Source organism: Schistocerca cancellata, chromosome 3 (genome assembly GCF_023864275.1).
Source record: "Schistocerca cancellata isolate TAMUIC-IGC-003103 chromosome 3, iqSchCanc2.1, whole genome shotgun sequence".
NCBI lineage: Eukaryota > Metazoa > Arthropoda > Insecta > Orthoptera > Acrididae > Schistocerca > Schistocerca cancellata.
In genome coordinates, this window is record NC_064628.1 from 19,139,021 (window position 1) to 19,162,784 (window position 23,764).

The 23,764-nt window shown below is 44.3% G+C and overlaps 1 protein-coding gene across 1 annotated transcript in view; it reads right to left on the reverse strand.

Moving 5' to 3' along the window:
- Window positions 1-1,708: 1,708 nt before the first annotated feature.
- The window catches only part of LOC126175447 (aminopeptidase N-like), a 184,268-nt gene continuing 162,212 nt past the window's right edge, over window positions 1,709-23,764 (reverse strand). The window contains exons 15-17 of the mRNA XM_049922250.1: window positions 11,466-11,609; window positions 4,195-4,273; window positions 1,709-1,849 (exon numbers count right to left, since the gene is read on the reverse strand). Of these exons, the coding sequence (XP_049778207.1) occupies window positions 1,709-1,849; window positions 4,195-4,273; window positions 11,466-11,609 (364 nt within the window). The remainder of the gene's footprint in view (window positions 1,850-4,194; window positions 4,274-11,465; window positions 11,610-23,764) is intronic.

Sequence of the window (23,764 nt, forward strand, 5' to 3'; positions counted from 1 at the left end):
CCGATTAAGGGATCTGACATTGCACGCTCCGATCCGTAGAACGCCAGTTTACTTTCTCCTGATAATGACATCCTCTTGAGTAGTCCCCGCCCGGAGATCCGAATGGGGGACTATTTTACCTCCAGAATATTTTACCCAAGAGGACGCCATCATCATTTAATCATACGGTAAAGGTGTATGCCCTCGGGAAAAAATACGGCCGTAGTTTCCCCTTGCTTTCAGCCGTTCGCAGTACCAGCACAGCAAGGCCGTTTTGGTTATTGTTACAAGACCAGATCAGTCAATCATCCAGACTGTTGCCCTTGAAACTATTGAAAAGGCTGCTGCCCCTCTTCAGGAACCACACGTTTGTCTGGCCTCTCAGCAGATACCCCTCCGTTGTGATTGCACCTACGGTATCGCTGAGGCACGCAAGCCTCCCCACCAACGGCAAGGTCCATGGTTCATGGGGGGGGGGGGGATATCTGACGTAAGACACAGATATATAATGTAGTGTATTATTTAGTGTAACAGATCAAAAGCTCCTTGAGACTATTCGCAGACGGAAGGTTGCAACGCCAGAAGACTCTAGCGAAATGGAAGGAGACCTACTGTGGACTGACGATTGGTGGAAGCACTGGCAGTTGACTCTGAACGTAAATAAATACAATGTGTCCACATAAGTGCTGCCGATAATTTACTGAAACCAGTAGTATCACACAGTAAAACCTTGAGAGTCTCTCGGAAAATCTTAAGGAAATGTAATTCACCCTCGTAAAAGAGGATTAAAATCAATTTTTCGACCGGTTCTCAAGGACTGCTCATCAGTCGGGCTCATTTACTGTCAGTGGTTCATTCGCATTTCACTAAATGACCACTACGAAAAAAAAAAATCAAAGAATCAGAGGTCATGCGAAGGCACATCCACAATCGTTCCTCCCGAGCAGCAATTATGTATAGAATAGGGAAGCACGGCACCAGAAGTACCATCCGACACACACCGGAACGGAAGGTGTATTACCAGGTGCGGATGAGAGGGTAAATATAGATTCTCACTCGTTGACTTGTTTCCAACGGATGCAGTACAGTAAAAGTTTTCTCGAGAAATCTAGAGGATTGCCCTCTCTAACTACGAAACACAACAGTAAGTAAGGGAGGAAGAAAATATATCGGAGTATTCATAACCGAAAAAGGTAAGTTATGTTAAAAATTTCTTTACTACTGCTACAAGCTTTTCCCGAAGACTGATAGATGGCCAGTGCGCCAACGAGAAGCCTCCAGTGCTTGAAGAAAACGGTCTGCGGCACTCTTCTGTCATCAGTGACGTGTGAAGACCGTGGAAGGTGAAGTTAAGGCTCTGTGACGAATGAAGCGAACATACTGACGTGAGCTGTCTTCTCGAAGCATGCTTCCAGCACTTCCTCGATAACATCTGTTCCATAAAACTGTTTAAGCGTTCACCACCTTTTCTTCTTTCTCTGCGACATTTCTTGATGTTAGCTGACGAAAAGTATTCTCCAATGACCCTTGAGTTTTGCAAAGAATTATTTCTACAAAAAGACAGTAGTTGAAGTAGCAAGATATGAGCTATCTTAGGGTTGAAAGAAAAACGATTAATCGTAATCCAGTAACAGTGATAATTTTATTTTCTGAACTTCGCGTAAGCTTGCTGCTTGCTGCTGCTGCTGCTGCTGCTGCTGCTGTGTGCAGGAGACACGGCCCTCCCCACTCAGAGGCGCTCCCATCGCCTCTCTCTGAGCCAGCAGGCTGCATCTTTGCGCGCCTTCTCTCCACGGGCGATGACGTCACGGCGCCTCTGTGCAGCTCTGTGTAGTGACTTGTCCTCCAAAGCGTCAGCTACGCGCTCCACCTGATAAAGGCAGCGAGCAGAAATTGAAAGCTTAGCTGGTAACATTACTAGAAAGGGTGAGGGAGCAGGAGAATACTACATAGGGGGACAAATACCGGAGTAGCGGAGAGCGCTGCAGCTAGAGTTCAGTATACTAGGTAATCTGATGCTTCCTTGTCACTGTTTCAGTCTATTTAAGGGGCTCTGGAACGCCCTATACTTGCAATATTAAAATAACGCTTATAAATTACATCTTTCCTCACAAAGTATTTGAGGTAGGAAGTTGAACTTTTTACAGATTATTTGTTGGAATATGGACTACAATTTAAAAAAGGGATTTTACAAAATTTTAGTTCAGTTATTAAAGATGATTTTTTTCAATTGTAATGAAAATTCACAACATTTTTTTGCAATTTTTGATTTATATATTCAAAAATATACAGTTTTTTGGAAAAAGGCTGTGTTAAATTATGCAGAAGGTACTGTGTAACATTTACTGAAAGTTTGAAACAAATATGTTTGGAAGATCCTTAGAAAACATGTAATTAGTATGAGAAAATAAAAGGTTTGGGAATCGAGCGACAAAGATTGGATTAACTTTTTAGTGCATTCCAGGTCCATAGGATGGATTATCTTCATCCTCTGCAAACTCCTCCTCCAGCTTCCTCTTGTTCCTCCTCCTGTTTACTCTTGCTTGTATTTCTAGACTCTTTACAGCCCTGTCTGCAGCCCGAAGGCGTTCCTTGTCTAAAGCAAGCATCGCTCGTACCATGTTAGAACCTATCTTCATTCCCATATTTCTAAATAGCTTGCACCTTACAATGTTGCCGTCATTGAAAGTCGCAACAGCATCATACACACCAAAGTGAAGTGTTTCTATTCCAACAAATACAGTCTTGGGGATTCTCGACCATATAACACTATTTACACTTTCATTGGGGTTTTGAGTTTTTCCGTGAATACACTTTTTCAACAGTTCAGTTATTATTATTATTATTATTATTATTAATTATTATTAATAATTATTAATTATTATTAATAATTATTAATAATTGGTTAATAACACCATTTGACAGCAGTTTAACAGCGCCACAGTGGGTCACGCCCATGTAGAACACATTTCAAAAAAAAATTAAAAATAGTTGTAGTCTTCGGAATTGAATAAATTATATATCTATTAAAAGGTAATAGCCTGCAGATTCAGAAAACGCAAAAAAGTAAAAATTGAACTTTTCATAATTTTGAGCCTTTCCGGAGCCCATTAATGATTTTAGAATCACGTGAAGGAATATCCTCTAAAGACTGTCGTAAGCAGTTTCTGACATTTTCTACTGTTTTCCATATTATGAGACGTGAGGCGGTGTTTTGTGTAGTGTTTATAAAAATTATGAGTCCTACACATTTGAGTAATGTATAACATATTACAGCTATTTGAAGTTTACAGTTAATTCTTCAGATACAGAGTTTTGTACTGAGTAAAATTTCTGGATGTTTCTAAAACTCGTTTAAATAATGTGTGGACGGTTAAGCCAGACATCAGTCTGCATCCATCTTGTACCTTGAAACAGGAGGTCTTCTGTCATGGAACACATCGTATTTGCAAATGAACTTAGTTTCTTTAATGTCTTAACAATTTTCACTGTCTTCAAAATGGAAATTTGTGTAAAGTGTCCACAGCTCCTATTTTAAAGTGTTTTTAAATTTTAACAGGTTATTGATAACACTACTAAATTTGATCTTATTTACCGATTATTAGTGTGTAGTAGAGTAATAAGGTAACACACCTATGTCGAAATATACTACCGACAAATTTTTCACGGTTACAACACTTTTAAATTTGAATAGAATATTTGATCCTATGTACATGACCCTGTTGTACCTTATAACACGTTTTCACATTTGGAGCAACTAAAATTTTCTGGAGTAAGTTTTGCAGTTACAGAAAAAGACTGTAGCACACATAAAATGAATTTTATCATTTCAAGATGCAATAATAAAACATATTAAACTTTTATTGCAGGGCTGGTTAGGGCAGAAAGTGTGAGAAGGTTCAGTACTTTCCCCAACGTATTAGAAAATGTCAAAGATTGTTGAATCTGAAGTGGTAACTCATGGAAAGACGTAAGTACAGCAGACAACCAATACTTGTGGCAAGAAAGACATCATAGAATATAAGTGCATACATCCTGATGACTGTATGAATACCTCTCTCTCTCTCAGCTCACCGTTCTCTACCTCTGTTAATGAGTGTGTGTGTGTGTGTGTTGTCATTTTATTTCAACATTATGAGATATTTGGTCTCTATCACAATATGAACCACACGACAAGGCCCCAGGCAACAAGCAGCAGCCAACAGTACCACTCACCTGATCCAGCAGCTCCTCTTCGTACATGTTCAGCGTGGCTCGCATCACCAGCTTTCTGACCGCTGCCTTTTCGCCTGGCCTGTGAACAAAGCAGAAGAAATGTCAATCGATCTGCTATATCAAGTGCGTACAGATTCCAGCTCAAGCAGCAATCTCGCATCTCAAAACGACAGCAGCACTTCATGCGATTGTCAGTAGTGCGGACCGAAATCATACACGTTGTTTGTAAATATTTATAACAAACATTGTGAGAAGATTCTTACGATCAAACTAAGACAAAATGTTCATATATACTTTTGTCCTAGGAGAGGTTTTAGCGAGGTATTGGTGTGGCACAAAATATTCATTACACAACGTTCATTTACACTGAAGAGCCAAAGAAACTGGTACACCTGCCTAATACCGTGTAGGGCCAGCGAGTATGCAGAAGTGCCGCAAAACGACGTGACACAGACTCGACTAATGTCTAAAATAGTGCTGGACGGAACTGACACCATGAATCGTGTAGGGCTGTGCATAAATCCGTAAGAGTACGAGGGAGTGGAGATTTCTTCTGAACAGCAAGTTGCAAGACATCCCAGTATGCTCAATAATTTTCATGTCTAAGGAGTTTGGGGGCTAGCGGAAGTGTTTAAACTCGGAAGAATGTTCCTGGAGCCACTCTGTAGCAATTCTGGGCGTTTGAAGTGTCGCGCTGTCCTGCTGTAATTTCCCAAGTTCGTCGGAAGGCACAATGTACATCAATAGACTCAGGTGATCAGACAGGTTTCTTACGTAAATGCACCTGACAGAGTCGTATCTAGAAGTATCAGGGGTCCCTCATCACTCCAACTGCACCTGCCCACCATTACAGAGCTTCCACCAGCTTGAACAGTCCACCGCTGACATGCAGGATCCACGGATTGATGAGGTTGTCTCTATACCGGTACACGTCCATTTGAAACCAGACATGTCTGACCAGGTAACATGTTTCCAAAGAGTCCAATGTCGGTGTTGAAGGGCCCAGGCGAGGCGTAAAGCTTCGTATCGTGCAGACATCAAGGGTACACGTATGGTCCTTCCGCTCCTAAAGCCCATATCGATGACGTTTCGTTGAGTGGTTCGCATGCTGACATTTGTTGATGGCCCAACATAGAAATCTGCAGCAATTTGCAGAAGGGTTGCACTTCTGTCACACTGAACGATTCTCTTCAGTCGTCGTCGGTCCAGTTCTTGCAGGATGTTTTTCCGGCCGCACCGAAGTCAGAGATTTCATGTTTTACCGGATTCCTGATATTCACGGTACACTCGTGAAATGGTCGTTCAGGGAAATCCCCACTACCTCGGAGACGCTGTGTCCCATCGCTCGTGCGCCGACTGTAGCACCACGTTCAAACTCACTTAAACCCTAATAACCTGCCATTTTAGCAGCAGTAACCGATCTGAAAACTGTGCCAGGCACTTGTTGTCTTATATACAGGATGTTTCAAAAATGGCCGGTATATTTGAAACGGCAATAAAAACTAAACGAGCAGCGATAGAAATACACCGTTTGTTGCAATATGCTTGGGACAACAATACATTTTCAGGCGGACAAACTTTCGAAATTACAGTAGTTACAATTTTCAACAACAGATGGCGCTGCAAGTGATGTGAAAGATATAGAAGACAACGCAGTCTGTGGGTGCTCCATTCTGTACGTCGTCTTTCTGCTGTAAGCGTGTGCTGTTCACAACGTGCAAGTGTGCTGTAGACAACATGGTTTATTCCTTAGAACAGAGGATTTTTCTGGTGTTGGAATTCCACCGCCTAGAACACAGTGTTGTTGCAACAAGACGAAGTTTTCAACGGAGGTTTAATGTAACCAAAGGACCGAAAAGCGATACAATAAAGGATCTGTTTGAAAAATTTCAACGGACTGGGAACGTGACAGATGAACGTGCTGGAAAGGTAGGGCGACCGCGTACGGCAACCACAGAGGGCAACGCGCAGCTAGTGATCCAACAGCGGCCTCGGGTTTCCGTTCGCCGTGTTGCAGCTGCGGTCCAAATGACGCCAACGTCCACGTATCGTCTCATGCGCCAGAGTTTACACCTCTATCCATACAAAATTCAAACGCGGCAACCCCTCAGCGCCGCTACCATTGCTGCACGAGAGACATTCGCTAACGATATAGTGCACAGGATTGATGACGGCGATATGCATGTGGGCAGCATTTGGTTTACTGACGAAGCTTATTTTTACCTGGACGGCTTCGTCAATAAACAGAACTGGCGCATATGGGGAACCGAAAAGCCCCATGTTGCAGTCCCATCGTCCCATCGTCCCTGCATCCTCAAAAAGTACTGGTCTGGGCCGCCATTTCTTCCAAAGGAATCATTGGCCCATTTTTCAGATCCTAAACGATTACTGCAGCACGCTATCTGGACATTCTTCGTGAATTTGTCGCGGTACAAACTGCCTTAGACGACACTGCGAACACCTCGTGGTTTATGCAAGATGGTGCCCGGCCACATCGCACGGCCGACGTCTTTAATTTCCTGAATGAATATTTCGATGATCGTGTGGTTGCTTTGGGCTATCCGAAACATACAGGAGGCGGCGTGGATTGGCCTCCCTATTCGCCAGACATGAACCCCTGTGACTTCTTTCTGTGGGGACACTTGAAAGACCAGGTGTACCGCCAGAATACAGAAATAATTGAACAGCTGAAGCAGTACATCTCATCTGCATGTGAAGCCATTCCGCCAGACACGTTGTCAAAGGTTTCGGGTAATTTCATTCAGAGACTACGCCATATTATTGCTATGCATGGTGGATATGTGGAAAATATCGTACTATAGAGTTTCCCAGACCGCAGCGCCATCTGTTGTTGAAAATTGTAACTACTGTAACTTCGAAAGTTTGTCTGCCTGAAAATGTACTGTTGTCCCAAGCATATTGCAACAAACGGTGTATTTCTATCGCTGCTCGTTTAGTTTTTATTGCCGTTTCAAATATACCGGTCATTTTTGAAACACCCTGTAGGTGTTGCCGACCGCAGCGCCATATTCTGCCTGTTTAAATATCTCTGTAATTGAATACGCATACCTATACCAGTTTCTTTGGCACTTCAGTGCGTTATATTGGTGGCTGTGCAATCTTTCATTCAGTGCAAAGCAAACATGTCCCCGTATGTTATGCGTCACGTCTAAAACATAATTCGGTGTAAAGGGAAGATGATGCGGTTCCCTTATTTATTAACTGGATTTGTACAAATAGGCTTCGTTTAAAGTCTGAAGGTGCACAGCTCTTCCAGTTTAGTACTGTTAGATGTGGCGTATCAATAAAATCAAACACGTGGTTCACGGACCTTGTTGAGTGCCCTCGCGATACAGATAGCCGTACAGCAAGTGCAATCACAGTTAAGGAGTGTCTGCAGACAAACATGTCATTTCTGAAGAGCGGCAGTAGCTTCCTAGTAGCTGCAGGGGCAACAGTCTGAAGGATTGACGCATGTCATCTTATAGCATCAGCCAAGATACCCTTGCTGTGTTGGTGCTACGAACGGCTGAAGGCAAGGGATGCCGATCTACTGTGTGATTAAATAATGATGTTATCCTCCCTGGTAAAATATTCCAAAGACAGAATAGTCCCCGACTTGGATCTCCGGACGGTCACTGTTCACGGGGATGTTGTCATTAGAAAAGACAAAACGGGCCTTTTACAGGTGAGAGAGTGGAATATTATATCACGAAATCGGTCAGGTAGGCTTGAAAATTTAAATAGGAAATTGATAGGGTGAACTCAGATGTAGCGGGAAATAGTGAAGTTCTGTGGCAGGAGGAACAGATGTCCTGGTCAGGCGAGTACAGTTTTATGAATGCAAAATCATGTAGCGTTAATGCAGGAGTGGGTCTAACAATGAACAAGAAAACAGGAATGCGGATAACCTATTCTGAACAGCTTAGAGAACACATTATCGTAGTCAAGACAGACACGTAGCCAACACCCAACATAGCTAGCACGAATATTTTTTTTAATTGTCTGTGAAATCTTTTCATCCAGTTAACACGTTCCACTTCACGAAGTTTTTCGTGGAAAGTATATGCAGGATACGGAGTTAATTAAAATAGCCCATCTGTAGTTTTGTGCCTTCTGTTTGCTTCACCGATGTGACCACGTAGGATTCTGGAATATACACTCCTGGAAATGGAAAAAAGAACACATTGACACCGGTGTGTCAGACCCACCATACTTGCTCCGGACACTGCGAGAGGGCTGTACAAGCAATGATCACACGCACGGCACAGCGGACACACCAGGAACCGCGGTGTTGGCCGTCGAATGGCGCTAGCTGCGCAGCATTTGTGCACCGCCGCCGTCAGTGTCAGCCAGTTTGCCGTGGCATACGGAGCTCCATCGCAGTCTTAAACACTGGTAGCATGCCGCGACAGCGTGGACGTGAACCGTATGTGCAGTTGACGGACTTTGAGCGAGGGCGTATAGTGGGCATGCGGGAGGCCGGGTGGACGTACCGCCGAATTGCTCAACACGTGGGGCGTGAGGTCTCCACAGTACATCGATGTTGTCGCCAGTGGTCGGCGGAAGGTGCACGTGCCCGTCGACCTGGGACCGGACCGCAGCGACGTACGGATGCACGCCAAGACCGTAGGATCCTACGCAGTGCCGTAGGGGACCGCACCGCCACTTCCCAGCAAATTAGGGACACTGTTGCTCCTGGGGTATCGGCGAGGACCATTCGCAACCGTCTCCATGAAGCTGGGCTACGGTCCCGCACACCGTTAGGCCGTCTTCCGCTCACGCCCCAACATCGTGCAGCCCGCCTCCAGTGGTGTCGCGACAGGCGTGAATGGAGGGACGAATGGAGACGTGTCGTCTTCAGCGATGAGAGTCGCTTCTGCCTTGGTGCCAATGATGGTCGTATGCGTGTTTGGCGCCGTGCAGGTGAGCGCCACAATCAGGACTGCATACGACCGAGGCACACAGGGCCAACACCCGGCATCATGGTGTGGGGAGCGATCTCCTACACTGGCCGTACACCACTGGTGATCGTCGAGGGGACACTGAATAGTGCACGGTACATCCAAACCGTCATCGAACCCATCGTTCTACCATTCCTAGACCGGCAAGGGAACTTGCTGTTCCAACAGGACAATGCACGTCCGCATGTATCCCGTGCCACCCAACGTGCTCTAGAAGGTGTAAGTCAACTACCCTGGCCAGCAAGATCTCCGGATCTGTCCCCCATTGAGCATGTTTGGGACTGGATGAAGCGTCGTCTCACGCGGTCTGCACGTCCAGCACGAACGCTGGTCCAACTGAGGCGCCAGGTGGAAATGGCATGGCAAGCCGTTCTACAGGACTACATCAAGCATCTCTACGATCGTCTCCATGGGAGAATAGCAGCCTGCATTGCTGCGAAAGGTGGATATACACTGTACTAGTGCCGACATTGTGCATGCTCTGTTGCCTGTGTCTATGTGCCTGTGGTTCTGTCAGTGTGATCATGTGATGTATCTGACCCCAGGAATGTGTCAATAAAGTTTCCCCTTCCTGGGACAATGAATTCACGGTGTTCTTATTTCAATTTCCAGGAGTGTATAAACATAGACTGTGCTCGAACATTATGAATTATGTCGAAGAAAAAGATTTATTAACAAATAGTCGAACCTGATTCAGGAAACATCATTCTCGTGAAGCGCCACTAGCTTGTTATTCTCAGGAAGTAAAGAGTGCTCTCCAACAGGGGACGTCAAATTGATTCCACATTTTCTGATTTCCTGGGGGCTTTTGACACAGTTCCTCACAAGCGACTTCTAATCAAATTGCGTGCATATTAAGTATCGTCTCAGTTGTGTGACTGGATTCGTGATCCTGTCAAAAAGGTCACAGTTCGAAATTACTGACGGGAAGTCATCGAGTAAAACATATGTAATATCTGACGTTTCTCGAGGGAGTGTTATGCGCACACAGCATTCCCTGACCCACATAAGTGATTTAGGTGAGAACGTGAGCAGCAGTTTTAGATTGCTTGCAGATGATGCTCTCATTAACCGTCTTGTAAAGTCATCAGATGATGCAAATCAACTGCAAAATGATTTAGGCAAGATATCTGTATGGTGCAAAAAGTGGCAACTGACTATAAATAATGAAAAGTGTGAAGTCATCCACATGAGTACTAAAATGAATCCGCTAAATTTCGGTTACACGATAAATCACACGTATGTAAAGGCTGTAAATTCAACTAAATACTTTGGTATTACAATTACGAATAACTAAAATTTTTACGACCAGATAGATAATGTTGACAAAGTAAAGCCTAGACAGCGATTTATTGACAGAACACTTACAAAATTTAACAGGTCTACTAAAGATACTGCTTACACTACGCTTGTCCGTCAACTTTGGAATATCGCTGTAGAGTATGGGGTCTGCATCAGATAGCACATCGAAAAAGGCCAAAGAAGTGCAGGTCGTTATGTTTTACCGCGAAATATTTGAGTGAATGCGACGGATATGATACACGAATGGGGGTGACAGTCAATAAAATAAAGGCGTATTTCGTTTCAGCAGGACATTCTCATGAAATTTCAACCATCAACTTTCTCCTCAGAATATGAAAATATCTGAAATACTTTACTGGCGCCCACCTACACAGGGAGAAATGGTCACCATAACAAAATAAGAGAAACAGAGCTCGCATGGAAAGATTTAAGTGTTCCTCTTCCCTGCTCTGCTCGAGAGTAGAACGGTAGAAAAGTGGCTTGAAGGTGGTTCGATGAACCCTCCGCCAGGCATTTAACTGTGAACTGCAGAGTATTATATAGATCTAGAGATGTAGATGTACTCCTAACTTGAAGCAAATACCAGACGTGTCGTCGTCACACGAACAAAAGAGTATAACACTATGGAAAATTCACGGTAGTAACATTTTTATTCAAACAGAAGTAATAGCTCGCTTGACAGCTTGGTTACATGTGTGGCTGATGGGCATTATAAAAAGAACTTCAAAGGAACAGTGATCCTAGCGGAGAGCAAAAGCAAGAGGCACTCAGAGCCTCGCACATCACCAACTTTACTCTGTATACACATAAACTGATACTCTAACACATTTTCTACGTTTTCATATTATTTGACCACCACGCTTTGTTCCAGAACGAAACAACATATTTGCCAAACATATGAACGAACGATAACACGCTACTGTTTACTTATCTAGGTGAGCCTTAATTTTTGAGATTTTGTAAACATACACTATGCCCCCTGAAGGGGAAAGCAGCGGTACTCACCAAGTGAGGAGATGCGCGCTGTGGCTGAGAAACTGGAGGGCCGTGGGTACGCCCTGCTTCTGCTGGAGAAGTCCCTCCAGCAGGCGCAGCAGGTGTTCTCTCCGGAAGCCACCCTGGGCTCCAGCCGCAGTCAACTCCAGCATCCTGCACACGGTAATCTCTCATCTATTCTGTAGACTGTGCAGGCGACCCTTACAACTCAACCTTTTATACCACTGAGTTTATTCACTAAAACCAAGTTTTTAAATGCCCCTCCCCACGTGTTGCTTAATGAACTGAGATTACCATCACATAGGAGAATCTCGAACCATTCAGGACTGCTTAAAAGAAAAAAAAAAAGGTGGCTCAACACCGTAACTGCAGATTTAACTCACACACGATGGTTACGATGGATGAGTATCTTGGGGGATGAGGGAGTCAAGGAGGTACGCATAAAATTGAGCTATGCAATGCGGGTTCTCTGTTTCAAAACATAAGGCTGCCGTCTAGTAATGGATGATGTAATTATAATATTACATACTGCGTGTATCGTAATTTATTCTGAAGACCAACAGAGCTGAAATTATACGATAATATAAGCAAAATCGCTCTAGTAAACTTGAGTTCGTAAATGGGCCGTTTGCGAAGTAATTTCGAATGTGTGTTTACGGGACGCCGCTGACTTCAGTACAAACTATCGTCCTACTTAGCATAAGTGTGTTTCGAACGTACACTTTTCGAATAAATCCATTCTAATCCAACTCAAACCGAAAGCAGGGGGGGGGGGGGAGAGGAGGTAAGGGGCTAGAGAGGGTGGAGAAGACGTTTTTTATTTAATGGTTTTATATATAATAGTTAGGCTGCTGTTAAAAACAGAGACGATAATGTTGTAAACATCATTCTTCTCAGTTAGGATGGACTCACGTTGTTTCCTTTGGTGTTCGTGTATTTGGAATATTTCATATGTGTCTAATTCTTTTTCCTTGTGTTTGGATATGTAGAAAACTGATGCTTATGTTATTAACAGGGTGTTTTGTTCACGCAGGTGGGTGCGTGCTGCTGATTTGTGGCGTTACGAGGTGCATTCAAGTTCTAAGGCCTCCGATTTTTTTTTTTATTAACTACTCACCCGAAATCGATGAAACTGGCGTTACTTTTCGACGTAATCGCCCTGCAGACGTACACATTTTTCACAACGCTGACGCCATGATTCCATGGCAGCGGCGAAGGCTTCTTTAGGAGTCTGTTTTGACCACTGGAAAATCGCTGAGGCAATAGCAGCACGGCTGGTGAATGTGCGGCCACGGAGTGTGTCTTTCATTGTTGGAAAAAGCCAAAAGTCACTAGGAGCCAGGTCAGGTGAGTAGGGAGCATGAGGAATCACTTCAAAGTTGTTATCACGAAGAAACTGTTGCGTAACGTTAGCTCGATGTGCGGGTTCGTTGTCTCGGTGAAACAGCACACGTGCAGCCCTTCCCGGACGTTTTTGTTGCAGTGCAGGAAGGAATTTGTTCTTCAAAACATTTTCATAGGATGCAACTGTTACCGTAGTGTCCTTTGGAACGCAATTGGTAAGGATTGCGCCCTCGCTGTACCAGAACATGGACACCATCATTTTTTCAGCACTGGCGGTTACCCGAAATTTTTTTGGTGACGGTGAATCTGTGTGCTTCCATTGAGCTGACTGGCGCTTTGTTTCTGGATTGAAAAATGGCATCCCCGTCTCATCCATTGTCACAACCGACGAAAAGAAAGTCCCATTCGTGCTGTCGTTGGGCGTCAACATTGCTTGGCAACATGCCACAGGGGCAGCCATGTGGTCATCCATCAGCATTCGTGGCACCCACCTGGATGACACTTTTCGCATTTTCATGTCGTCATGCAGGATTGTGTGCACAGAACCCACAGAAGTGCCAACTCTGGAGGCGATCTGTTCAACAGTCATTCGGCGATCCCCCAAAACAATTCTCTCCACTTTCTCGATCATGTCGTCTGACCGGCTTGTGCGAGCCCGAGGTTGTTTCGGTTTGTTGTCACACGATGTTCTGTCTTCATTAAACTGTCGCACCCACGAACGCACTTTCGACACATCCATAACTCCATCACCACATGTCTCCTTCAACTGTCGATGAATTTCAATTGGTTTCACACCACGCAAATTCAGAAAACGAATGATTGCACACTGTTCAAGTAAGGAAAACCTTGCCATTTTAAGTATTTAAAACAGTTCTCATTCTCGCCGCTGGCAGTAAAATTCCATCTGCCGTACGGTGCTGCCATCTCTGGGACGTATTGACAATGAACACGGCCTCATTTTAAAACAATGCACATGTTTGTATCTCTTTCCAGTCCGGAGAAAAAAAAATCGGAGGCCTTAGAACTTGAATGCAGCTCGTATTTCTTTCTTAGCGCGATCATGTTTCCTTCAATCTGATGTCAAATGACCCATTTTCGTGAATTTGTCATATGTATGGGCGCGAAGAGTGGATGATAAGCAGTACAGACAAAAAGAACCGACTCTTTTAAAATATGATGCTACAGAACAATAGTGGTTAGATCAGATAACCACTGAAGGAGTACTGAATCGAATTGTGAAGATGCAATTTGAGATACTATGAGCAGCTTATTCCGTAGTGAAGTGGAGGGAACTTTGAGTCTGTGCGGAAGACATGTTTGTGAAGCGAGATAATGGTGTGAATTCACTAATGAAGCTCGAATGGATGTAGCTGTCAGGAGCCATGCGATGCATACGATAGAAGATTTTGGAAAGCTGCATCAAATGAAATTTAGATCTTAAGACCACAAACCAACATGTGCGATCAAGGATATTTTTCACATGATATTTCAAAGGCACGGTATGTGAGTAGCACACATGAAGTAGAAGAAATCCAACAAGAAACACATTTGTCGTATTAAATTTTCAGAGGCGCCAAGCAGTCAAATCTACACCTCAGCGCTTCTGAGTAAGCGATTAAGACAATTAGCAAAACATATTGCCTGGAGTTACGTTACATTTCAGTGACACCTAAACCCCTTGTGCACTGATCACCGTGTTATCTTCTGCCTGTGGCGTTATTCCGACGGGGATACGGAGGGGCATGTCGTCAGCACACCGTTCTCTCTACCATTGTTAGTTTTCCAGACTTTGCAGCTGCTACTTAATATTCAAGTAACTCCTCAGTTTGCATCGCGATGGTGATTCCACCCCATTACAGTACCCCCCCGGAGGAAAAACTCTTTGACGATAACAAGAACCCAAGTCCTCCACACAATAGCCAGACAGCTGACCCCTTACTTCTGGAGGAGGGCGTGTTACATTTTAATGAACAAGCAAAAATTATAACGGAGAGGATGCCATCGCATTAAAGAAACTCATGTACATGCCATCCACACGAAACATTCATCCAACGATATGTAGAGTGTGTCAGACCAGATCAGTTACCTTGGTATGAAACTGAGAAAAAAGGCCGCGTGAATATTACGAAAAAGTCTTCAGAATACGTTGGTTACCGATTTCAACGCGGGGACTGAGTCAGTGGTATACGACGCACATTCTCTGCCCATTTTCAAGGTGGCACAATGATTGAGGCACTGTATCTGCATTCAGGAGTGTGTAATCAAACCGCTTTGTATCATTAATAACTATACAGGAAAAAAACTAGCAGACTCACATTTTCCAAGATGCTACTCCAGACGGGTGTAAAAATGAATGAGCGCAACGGAAAATAATAAACGCTAAAATGAAGATTTGGCCCTGTCTGATTACCCCCTGAAGCAGATCTTAGGATCTCTTAAGGGGCTCCGGAACGCCCTTTACTTGAAATGTTAATATAACGCTTATAAATTACATATTTCCTCGCAAAGTATTTGAGGTAGGAAGTTGAACTTTTTACAGATTATTTATTGGAATATGGGCTACAACTTAACACAGGGATTTTACAAAATTTTAGTTCAGTTATTAAAGATGATTTTTATCAATTGTAATGAAAATTCACAACATTTTTTTGCAATTTTTTATTTATATATTCAAAAATATACAGTTTTTTGGAAAAAGGCTGTGTTAAATTATGCAGAAGGTACTGTGTAACATTTACTGAAAGTTTGAAACAAATATGTTTGGAAGATCCTTAGAAAACATGTAATTAGTATGAGAAAATAAAAGTTTTGGGAATCGAGCGACAAAGATTGGATTAACTTTTTAGTGCATTCCAGGTCCGTAGGATGGATTATCTTCCTCTGCAAACTCCTCCTCCAGCTTCCTCTTGTTCCTCCTCCTGTTTACTCTTGCTTGTATTTCTAGACTCTTTACAGCCCTGTCTGCAGCCCGAAGGCGTTCCTTGTCTAAAGCAAGCATCGCTCGTACCATGTTAGAACCTATCTTCATTCCCATATTTCTAAATACCTTGCACCTTACAATGTTGCCATCATTGAAAGTCGCAACAGCATCATACACACCAAAGTGAAGTGTTTCTATTCCAACAAATACAGTCTTGCGGATTCTCGACCATATAACACTATTTACACTTTCATTGGAGTTTTGAGTTTTTCCGTGAATACACTTTTTCAACAGTTCAGGTACTGCTAAGTCTCTGAAAATAGGTTAGTCACAACACATACTTTATCTCACATCGCTAAAATGTACCTGTTGAACACGGACGTTAATAATAACACCATTTGACAGCAGTTTAACAGCGCCACAGTGGGTCACGCCCATGTAGAACACATTTAAAAAAAAAAATTAAAAATAGTTGTAGTCTTCGGAATTGAATAAATTATATATCTATTAAAAGGTAATAGCCTGCAGATTCAGAAAACGCAAAAAAGTAAAAATTGAACTTTTCATGATTTTGAGCCTTTCCGGAGCCCCTTAATGCTCTTTTTTACATATAAACTACAATCTAAACATAAATGAATGATGAAGGCAACTAATACTACTGAATAATAAACGTTGTTGTTCAATATATATTTATTATAGATTAAAATCAACCTTTTAAGTACAATTGTCTATATTTCCTAGCTAAAATTATTAATCAATTGCTCAACTCTGCCCCTTATTATGACTGCGCTCTCTAATATCACTAACGCGAAATGACTGACATCATGTACGTAGTAAACACCAGAAGACGCTACTTTCAAAGAAGCCCTAGTAAGCCGGAGCAATTTGCGATATCATCGTATGTACTGCGCCCAGAGCGTTGAAGTGATGGTTCTCAGCGACGATGGAAGAACTCCAGCCACAAATAAACGCTTTCAGACACTAGGACGGCAGAAGGCGGTCCTCTGACTAATATACTCTAATACTGTGTATTTATAGTGTTTTCCTTCTGTGGTCAAGGACCATATATTATAATTATGATTGTTCTTGTTTGTTCTGTGTTGAGGCGAAGTTGATTTTAATTCTCTTCCACTAATTTCTGTTTCATTATGTTGAAATCATTTTGACTGTTTTTCTCTTGTTTGAGCTCTACTGTACAGAACTACGCTAGGTTGCAAATTAATTTCCTTTTTTTATCGTTTTATTGCCATCAAATTAGTTGTCAAACTGAGCCCATACCTGCAAAGCCCCCAGCCTGAATCCAACTCCAGCAGAATTCTATGCCACAACTGGTAGCAGAGTGTGGTTGTGCATTGTGCCGACGTGGGGACAAAGCATAGAAACATTAAACCATAGATAAAAGCCTGTCTCTTGCATTCCTATGTACTGTTCCAGTCATGGCTTGCAGGGACGTGATGGGTGTGGCCAGGCTTAATAACAAGGAGCTCTCTTATTAGGCGCCGGCATGTGTGGCCGAGCGATTCTAGGCGCTCTAGTCTGGAACCGCGCGACCGCTGAGGTCGCAGGTTCGAATCCTGCCTCGGTCATGGATGTGTGTGATGTCCTTAGGTTAGTTAGGTTTACGTAATTCTAAGTTCTAGGGGACTGATGACCTCAAATGTTAAGTCCCATAGTGATCAGAGACATTTGAACCATTTCTCTTATTTGGTGACAGTATGCAGCCAATTACTGGTGAGCACAGTAGCAGAGCTATGTCAGCAACTTTAGGTTGTGGGGGCGTGTTGGTGTAGTTAATGGAGTGGCAGAACCACGACATGAGTATGAGAAGGAAAACTAATTGGCCGAGTCTCTTGTAGATTGAATTAGTATTGCCAGCCTGGAATGTGCATCGTCTTCACAGTGCATACGTTACAAGCAAGGGCTGTGTATTATAGGAGTAGAATTAATGATCTGTTAGTAGTAGCTGACGAAGAGACTAGGCAGGAGCTGGATGAGTTACACAGGAGGTCGGCCAGGCTAGATGTAATAAATGGTGATTTGTGAACAGCAGTCTCTGTGCAAGGTAGTCAGACGAATTAAAACTTAGTAGTGGAAGATGAGGAGTGCAACAGAATAAGACAGCTGCTGGAAAGAGAGGGTAAATCATGTAAAATACACTCCTGGAAATTGAAATAAGAACACCGTGAATTCATTGTCCCAGGAAGGGGAAACTTTATTGACACATTCCTGGGGTCAGATACATCACATGATCACACTGACAGAACCACAGGCACATAGACACAGGCAACAGAGCATGCACAATGTCGGCACTAGTACAGTGTATATCCACCTTTCGCAGCAATGCAGGCTGCTATTCGCCCATGGAGACGATCGTAGAGATGCTGGATGTAGTCCTGTGGAACGGCTTGCCATGCCATTTCCACCTGGCGCCTCAGTTAGACCAGCGTTCGTGCTGGACGTGCAGACCGCGTGAGACGACGCTTCATCCAGTCCCAAACATGCTCAATGGGGGACAGATAAGGAGATATTGCTGGCCAGGGTAGTTGACTTACACCTTCTAGAGCACGTTGGGTGGCACGGGATACATGCGGACGTGCATTGTCCTGTTGGAACAGCAAGTTCCCTTGCCGGTCTAGGAATGGTAGAACGATGGGTTCGATGACGGTTTGGATGTACCGTGCACTATTCAGTGTCCCCTCGACGATCACCAGTGGTGTACGGCCAGTGTAGGAGATCGCTCCCCGCACCATGATGCCGGGTGTTGGCCCTGTGTGCCTCGGTCGTATGCAGTCCTGATTGTGGCGCTCACCTGCACGGCGCCAAACACGCATACGACCATCATTGGCACCAAGGCAGAAGCGACTCTCATCGCTGAAGACGACACGTCTCCATTCGTCCCTCCATTCACGCCTGTCGCGACACCACTGGAGGCGGGCTGCACGATGTTGGGGTGTGAGCGGAAGACGGGCTAACGGTGTGCGGGACCATAGCCTAGCTTCATGGAGACGGTTGCGAATGGTCCTCGCCGATACCCCAGGAGCAACAGTGTCCCTAATTTGCTGGGAAGTGGCGGTGCGGTCCCCTACGGCACTGCGTAGGATCCTACGTCGCTGCGTCGCTGCGTCGCTGCGGTCCGGTCCCAGGTCGACGGGCACGTGCACCTTCCGCCGACCACTGGCGACAACATCGATGTACAGTGGAAACCTCACGCCCCACGTGTTGAGCAATTCGGCGGTACGTCCACCCGGCCTCCCGCATGCCCACTATACGCCCTCGCTCAAAGTCCGTCAACTGCACATACGGTTCACGTTCACGCTGTCGCGGCATGCTACCAGTGTTAAAGACTGCGATGGAGCTCCGTATGCCACGGCAAACTGGCTGACACTGACGGCGGCGGTGTACAAATGCTGCGCAGCTAGTGCCATTCGACGGCCAACACCGCGGTTCCTGGTGTGTCCGCTGTGCCGTGCGTGTGATCATTGCTTGTACAGCCCTCTCGCAGTGCCCGGAGCAAGTATGTTGGGTCTGACACACCGGTGTCAATTTGTTCTTTTTTCCATTTCCAGGAGTGTACATTTTCCTAGGATTCCCACCAATTACTAGCAGTCTTCAATAGCAAGAAGTATCGATAGATTCAATATCAGATATTGTGAAGTGACTGTACAATATGGTGTTCTTGACAAAAAAGAGGGGAATGTTTGCGTCAATGCATATAGGACTTGTCCCCATAGCATAGGCAGCTTGGAAAGTGGGACAGCAAGGGCCATACTTTAAGGGGATGCGTAGTAAATTTTCGACAAGAGTTATGTAAGAGAGTAGTTCCAGTATGGGCAGTGTGGAAATTACTGGCATGAACAGGGGATAAACGAAACATTTAGAGATTTTGTTATCAGCCGCACGTGCAGATTGTGTTGTGGCTTCTAAGGTTGATGTAGTGGCTAATATTGTTGGAGGATTTAAACCATCTGATCGTTCGCAGGTGATGTTCGCCTGGTCCCCTTATGCATTCAGGAATTTAGAAGAAATAGCATATCAAATCGAAGGGTTTAAATACGTTGTCCGCTGTCGGGAGCATGAATCGTAGCAAGCATTATAGGTGACAAGGTGCTGTGAGAGGAAAGTTTAAAAAGTATCAGTTGTTTCTTATGTGGGGCAGTGGGACGTTTCCGGAAGGACTGCCACCACAGGAGACGCGGTGGTGGTGTCCTAGCGTGCACCGAAGTTCTGTCACTGCCCCTATAGGAACACAGGCTAGGTTCGCGCTTCTGCTCTGGAATTAATAATGAACCGACAGCTGGGCTATTGGACACCAGTAATCTCTGTGACTATAGCAAGTAATAAGTGGATTTGCACACACCAAGCAGTGTGTGGGTGGTCGAATTTGGATTTGATTTGGATGCCAACGTACATGTGACGGCCAATTCTAGCGCCTCGCAGATGTTTGTGAGGGTTGTCGTTAAGTTGAAGTCCGGGATTTTACATGGAAATCAAATTAAATGTAGTGGGGACGCTATCTACTGAACTGATTCTGGGTAGGTGTAATTAAGAGAATTGGATTAATCCGGAATTTGGCTCTATATCACTTCACCTTCCATATTTTGAAATGGCTGCACTTCAGCAACTGTCACAGAATTGCAGGTGAATAAGACAGCCAACCAGTTACAATAAATGGTTATATTCAGTTAAGCTTAGCCATGGTTTCAACGGATTTAAACCCATCGCCTTCATAAGGACGACAAACTAACTTCACATCAGCAAACAGTCTGTTAGTAAAGCGATCTAACATCACCACATGAAATGCGTCGGCAACGATCTGTACATCCATTTGTAGAAGTTAAGGCCCTAAAATCGAGTTCTTGTCACATTAGTAAAATCAATCACATTAAATGCCAGACCATTTTAAGAGCTACATGCCGGCATGTCTTCTTCTGTAGAAGACTGGTTTAAATCCGTTGAAACCACGGTTAAGGTTAATTGCATACCTCCATTTATTGCAACTGCTTGACTGTCTTATTCACGTGCTACTACGCATTCCAATTTTGAAAAATATGACGTTCTCCTTTTGCCTTCATTCTGAAGCACCGCTATTGGCATTACAACAGAGGGATTGGGGAGGTGATGTGGCACAATTAGATCGCCTAATACGGAGTGAGAGGGAGCTTGCACAGCAATTGATCAGTGAATTTGGCGATGTGCTAATGGATGGGTTAGGGTTGACTAACCTAATTAAGTTCAAAAATGGTTCAAATGGCTCTGAGCACTATGGGACTCAACATCTTAGGTCATAAGTCCCCTAGAACTTAGAACTACTTAAACCTATCTAACCTAAGGACATCACACACACCCATGCCCGAGGCAGGATTCGAACCTGCGACCGTAGCAGTCCCGCGGTTCCGGACTGCAGCGCCAGAACCGCTAGACCACCACGGCCGGCCCTAATTAAGTAGTAGATCGAATTAACCGAAAGGGCTGGTTTAAGGCCCAACCGACACAAGTGACCACTTGGTGCGCCAAGGTGAGAAGGGTGATGGAGCCGCCACAAGTGTACGATTTCTATACAGGATGTATCGCAATTCATTAATAGCGGCCTCATGGGATGCCAAACTGAGAGGGTCACCAAAAGTAAGATTTGTATACGGTGACTATTACAGTTAGTATGGGTGACAAGTGTATGAGGGAAAAACGGAGGAGGCATGTCGGGGGGGGGGGGGGGGGGAGATGACGCCAAATGATAAGTCGATTGTGTTGTAACGTCGCGAGTTAAACCGCAATAGCAGCTTATTGCACTAAGCTACCTTGCAGTACGGGCTCGTAGCTCTGTAGTCAGTGGTGGTGACAGCCGCTTGTATCTCGGCGTGATTCACTCGCACCTGTCGCTAGCACGACCGTGGGAAGCGCTACTTGTGTCACTTCCAGCGACAGAATATTCAACCCCTTAAGAATCTAAATAAACTATACTAAATCTTATTCAATTTCGAAAAACTTTATACACTACTGGCCATTAAAATTGCTACACCACGAAGATGACGTGCTACAAACGAGAAATTTAACCGACCGGAAGAAGATGCTGTGATATGCAAATGATTAGCTTTTTAGAGCATTCACACAAGGTTGGCGCCGGTGCCGACACCTACAACATGCTGACATGAAGAAAGTTACCAACCGATTTCTCATACACAAACAGCAGTTGACCGGCGTTGCCTGGTGAAACGTTGTTGTGATGCCTCGTGTAAGGAGGAGAAATGCGTACCATCACGTTTCCGACTCTGATAAAGGTCGGATTGTTGCCTATCGCGATTGCGGTTTATCGTATCGCGACATTGCTGCTCGCGTTGGTCGATATCCAATGACTGTTAGCAGAATATGGAATCGGTGGGTTCACGATGGTAACATGGACCGCCGTGCTGGATCCCAACGGCTTCGTATCACTTGCAGTCGAGATGACAGGCATCTTATACGTATGACCGTAACGGATCTTGCAGCCACGTCTCGATCCCTGAGTCAACAGATGGGGACGTTTGCAAGACAAGAACCATCTGCACGAACATTTCGACGACCTCTGCAGCAGCATGGACTATCAGCTCGGAGACCATGGCTGCGGTTACCCTTGACGCTGCATCACAGACAGAAGCGCCTGCGATGATGTACTCAACGACGAACCTGGGTGCACGAATGGCAAAACGTCATTTTCTCGGATGAATACAGGTTCTGTTTACAGTATCATGATGATCGCATCCGTGTCTGGCGACATCGCTGTGAACGCACGTTGGAAGCGTGTATTCGTCATCGCCATACTGGCTCATCACCCGGCGTGATGGTATGGGGTGCCATTGGTTACACGTCTCGGTCACCTCTTGTTTGCATTGACGGCACTTTGAACAGTGGACGTTACATTTCAGATGTGTTACGACCCGTGGCTCTACCATTCATTCGATCCCTGCAAAACCCTACATTTCAGCAGGATAATGCACGACCGCATGTTGCAGGTTCTGTACGGGCCTTTCTGGATACAGAAAATGTTCGACTGCTGCCCTGACCAGCACATTCTCCAGATCTCTCACCAATTGAAAACGTCTGGTCAATGGTGGCCGAGCAACTAGCTCGTCACAATACGGCAGCCACTACTCTTGATGAACTGTGGTATTGTGGTAAAGCTGCATGGGCAGCTGTACCTGTACACGCCATCCTAGCTCTGTTTGACTCAATGCCCAGGCGTATCAAGGCCGTTATTACGGACAGAGGTGGTAGTTCTGGGTACTGATTTCTCAGGATCTATGCCCCCAAATTGCGTGAAAATGTAATCACATGTCAGTTCTAGTATAATATATTTGTCCAATGAATACCCGTTTATCTTCTGCATTTCTTCTTGGTGTAGCGATTTTAATGGCCAGTAGTGTATTTAGCCATTTGTTATTAAAAAGAAGCTGGTTGCAAAATCTCAGCTTTCTGGCTGGGATACTTTCAGAGTTAGAGAAAATTACCAAAAATACCAAACTCCGACACTAGTACGATTAAAGTCAGTTCGGATGCATAAAAGTTTGTCCTTTGCTATCAGTTGGAATCATTACTGAAGTTTACAAAATGTTAGGTCAGTATGTTTGAATTTTTATACTTAAATAACTTTCACTATTTTTTGTTTTGTAATAGAGACTTAAGTAAGAATTTGACTTGGCATCTAAAGCAAATAAAGAACTATTTGCCGAATTTTGACATTTTGCTAATGGATGAAATAATCACCCTCCACCCGAAAATTGTTATAAGATATTTACATGCCATTTAGCTACAGAGTTTACGCGGACTGTGCTAACGTAAGTATTGACGATTGTTTACTTCAACGCTGCTTTTAACATCGTCAGAACAGTATCTGCGTTGCAGAGAAGCGAGTTCGTGACCAGACGCCGTACTGAGGTATTGTGGTTGACAGTACGACGAAAGAAGCAGTAAAGAGGTACGCGAATTTTAACCCAGCAACGCCGCAGTGTGAAATAATTTTCTCGAACTGACCTTTTTAATCGATGCCGTCCTGGTATGGATGCCACTGTAT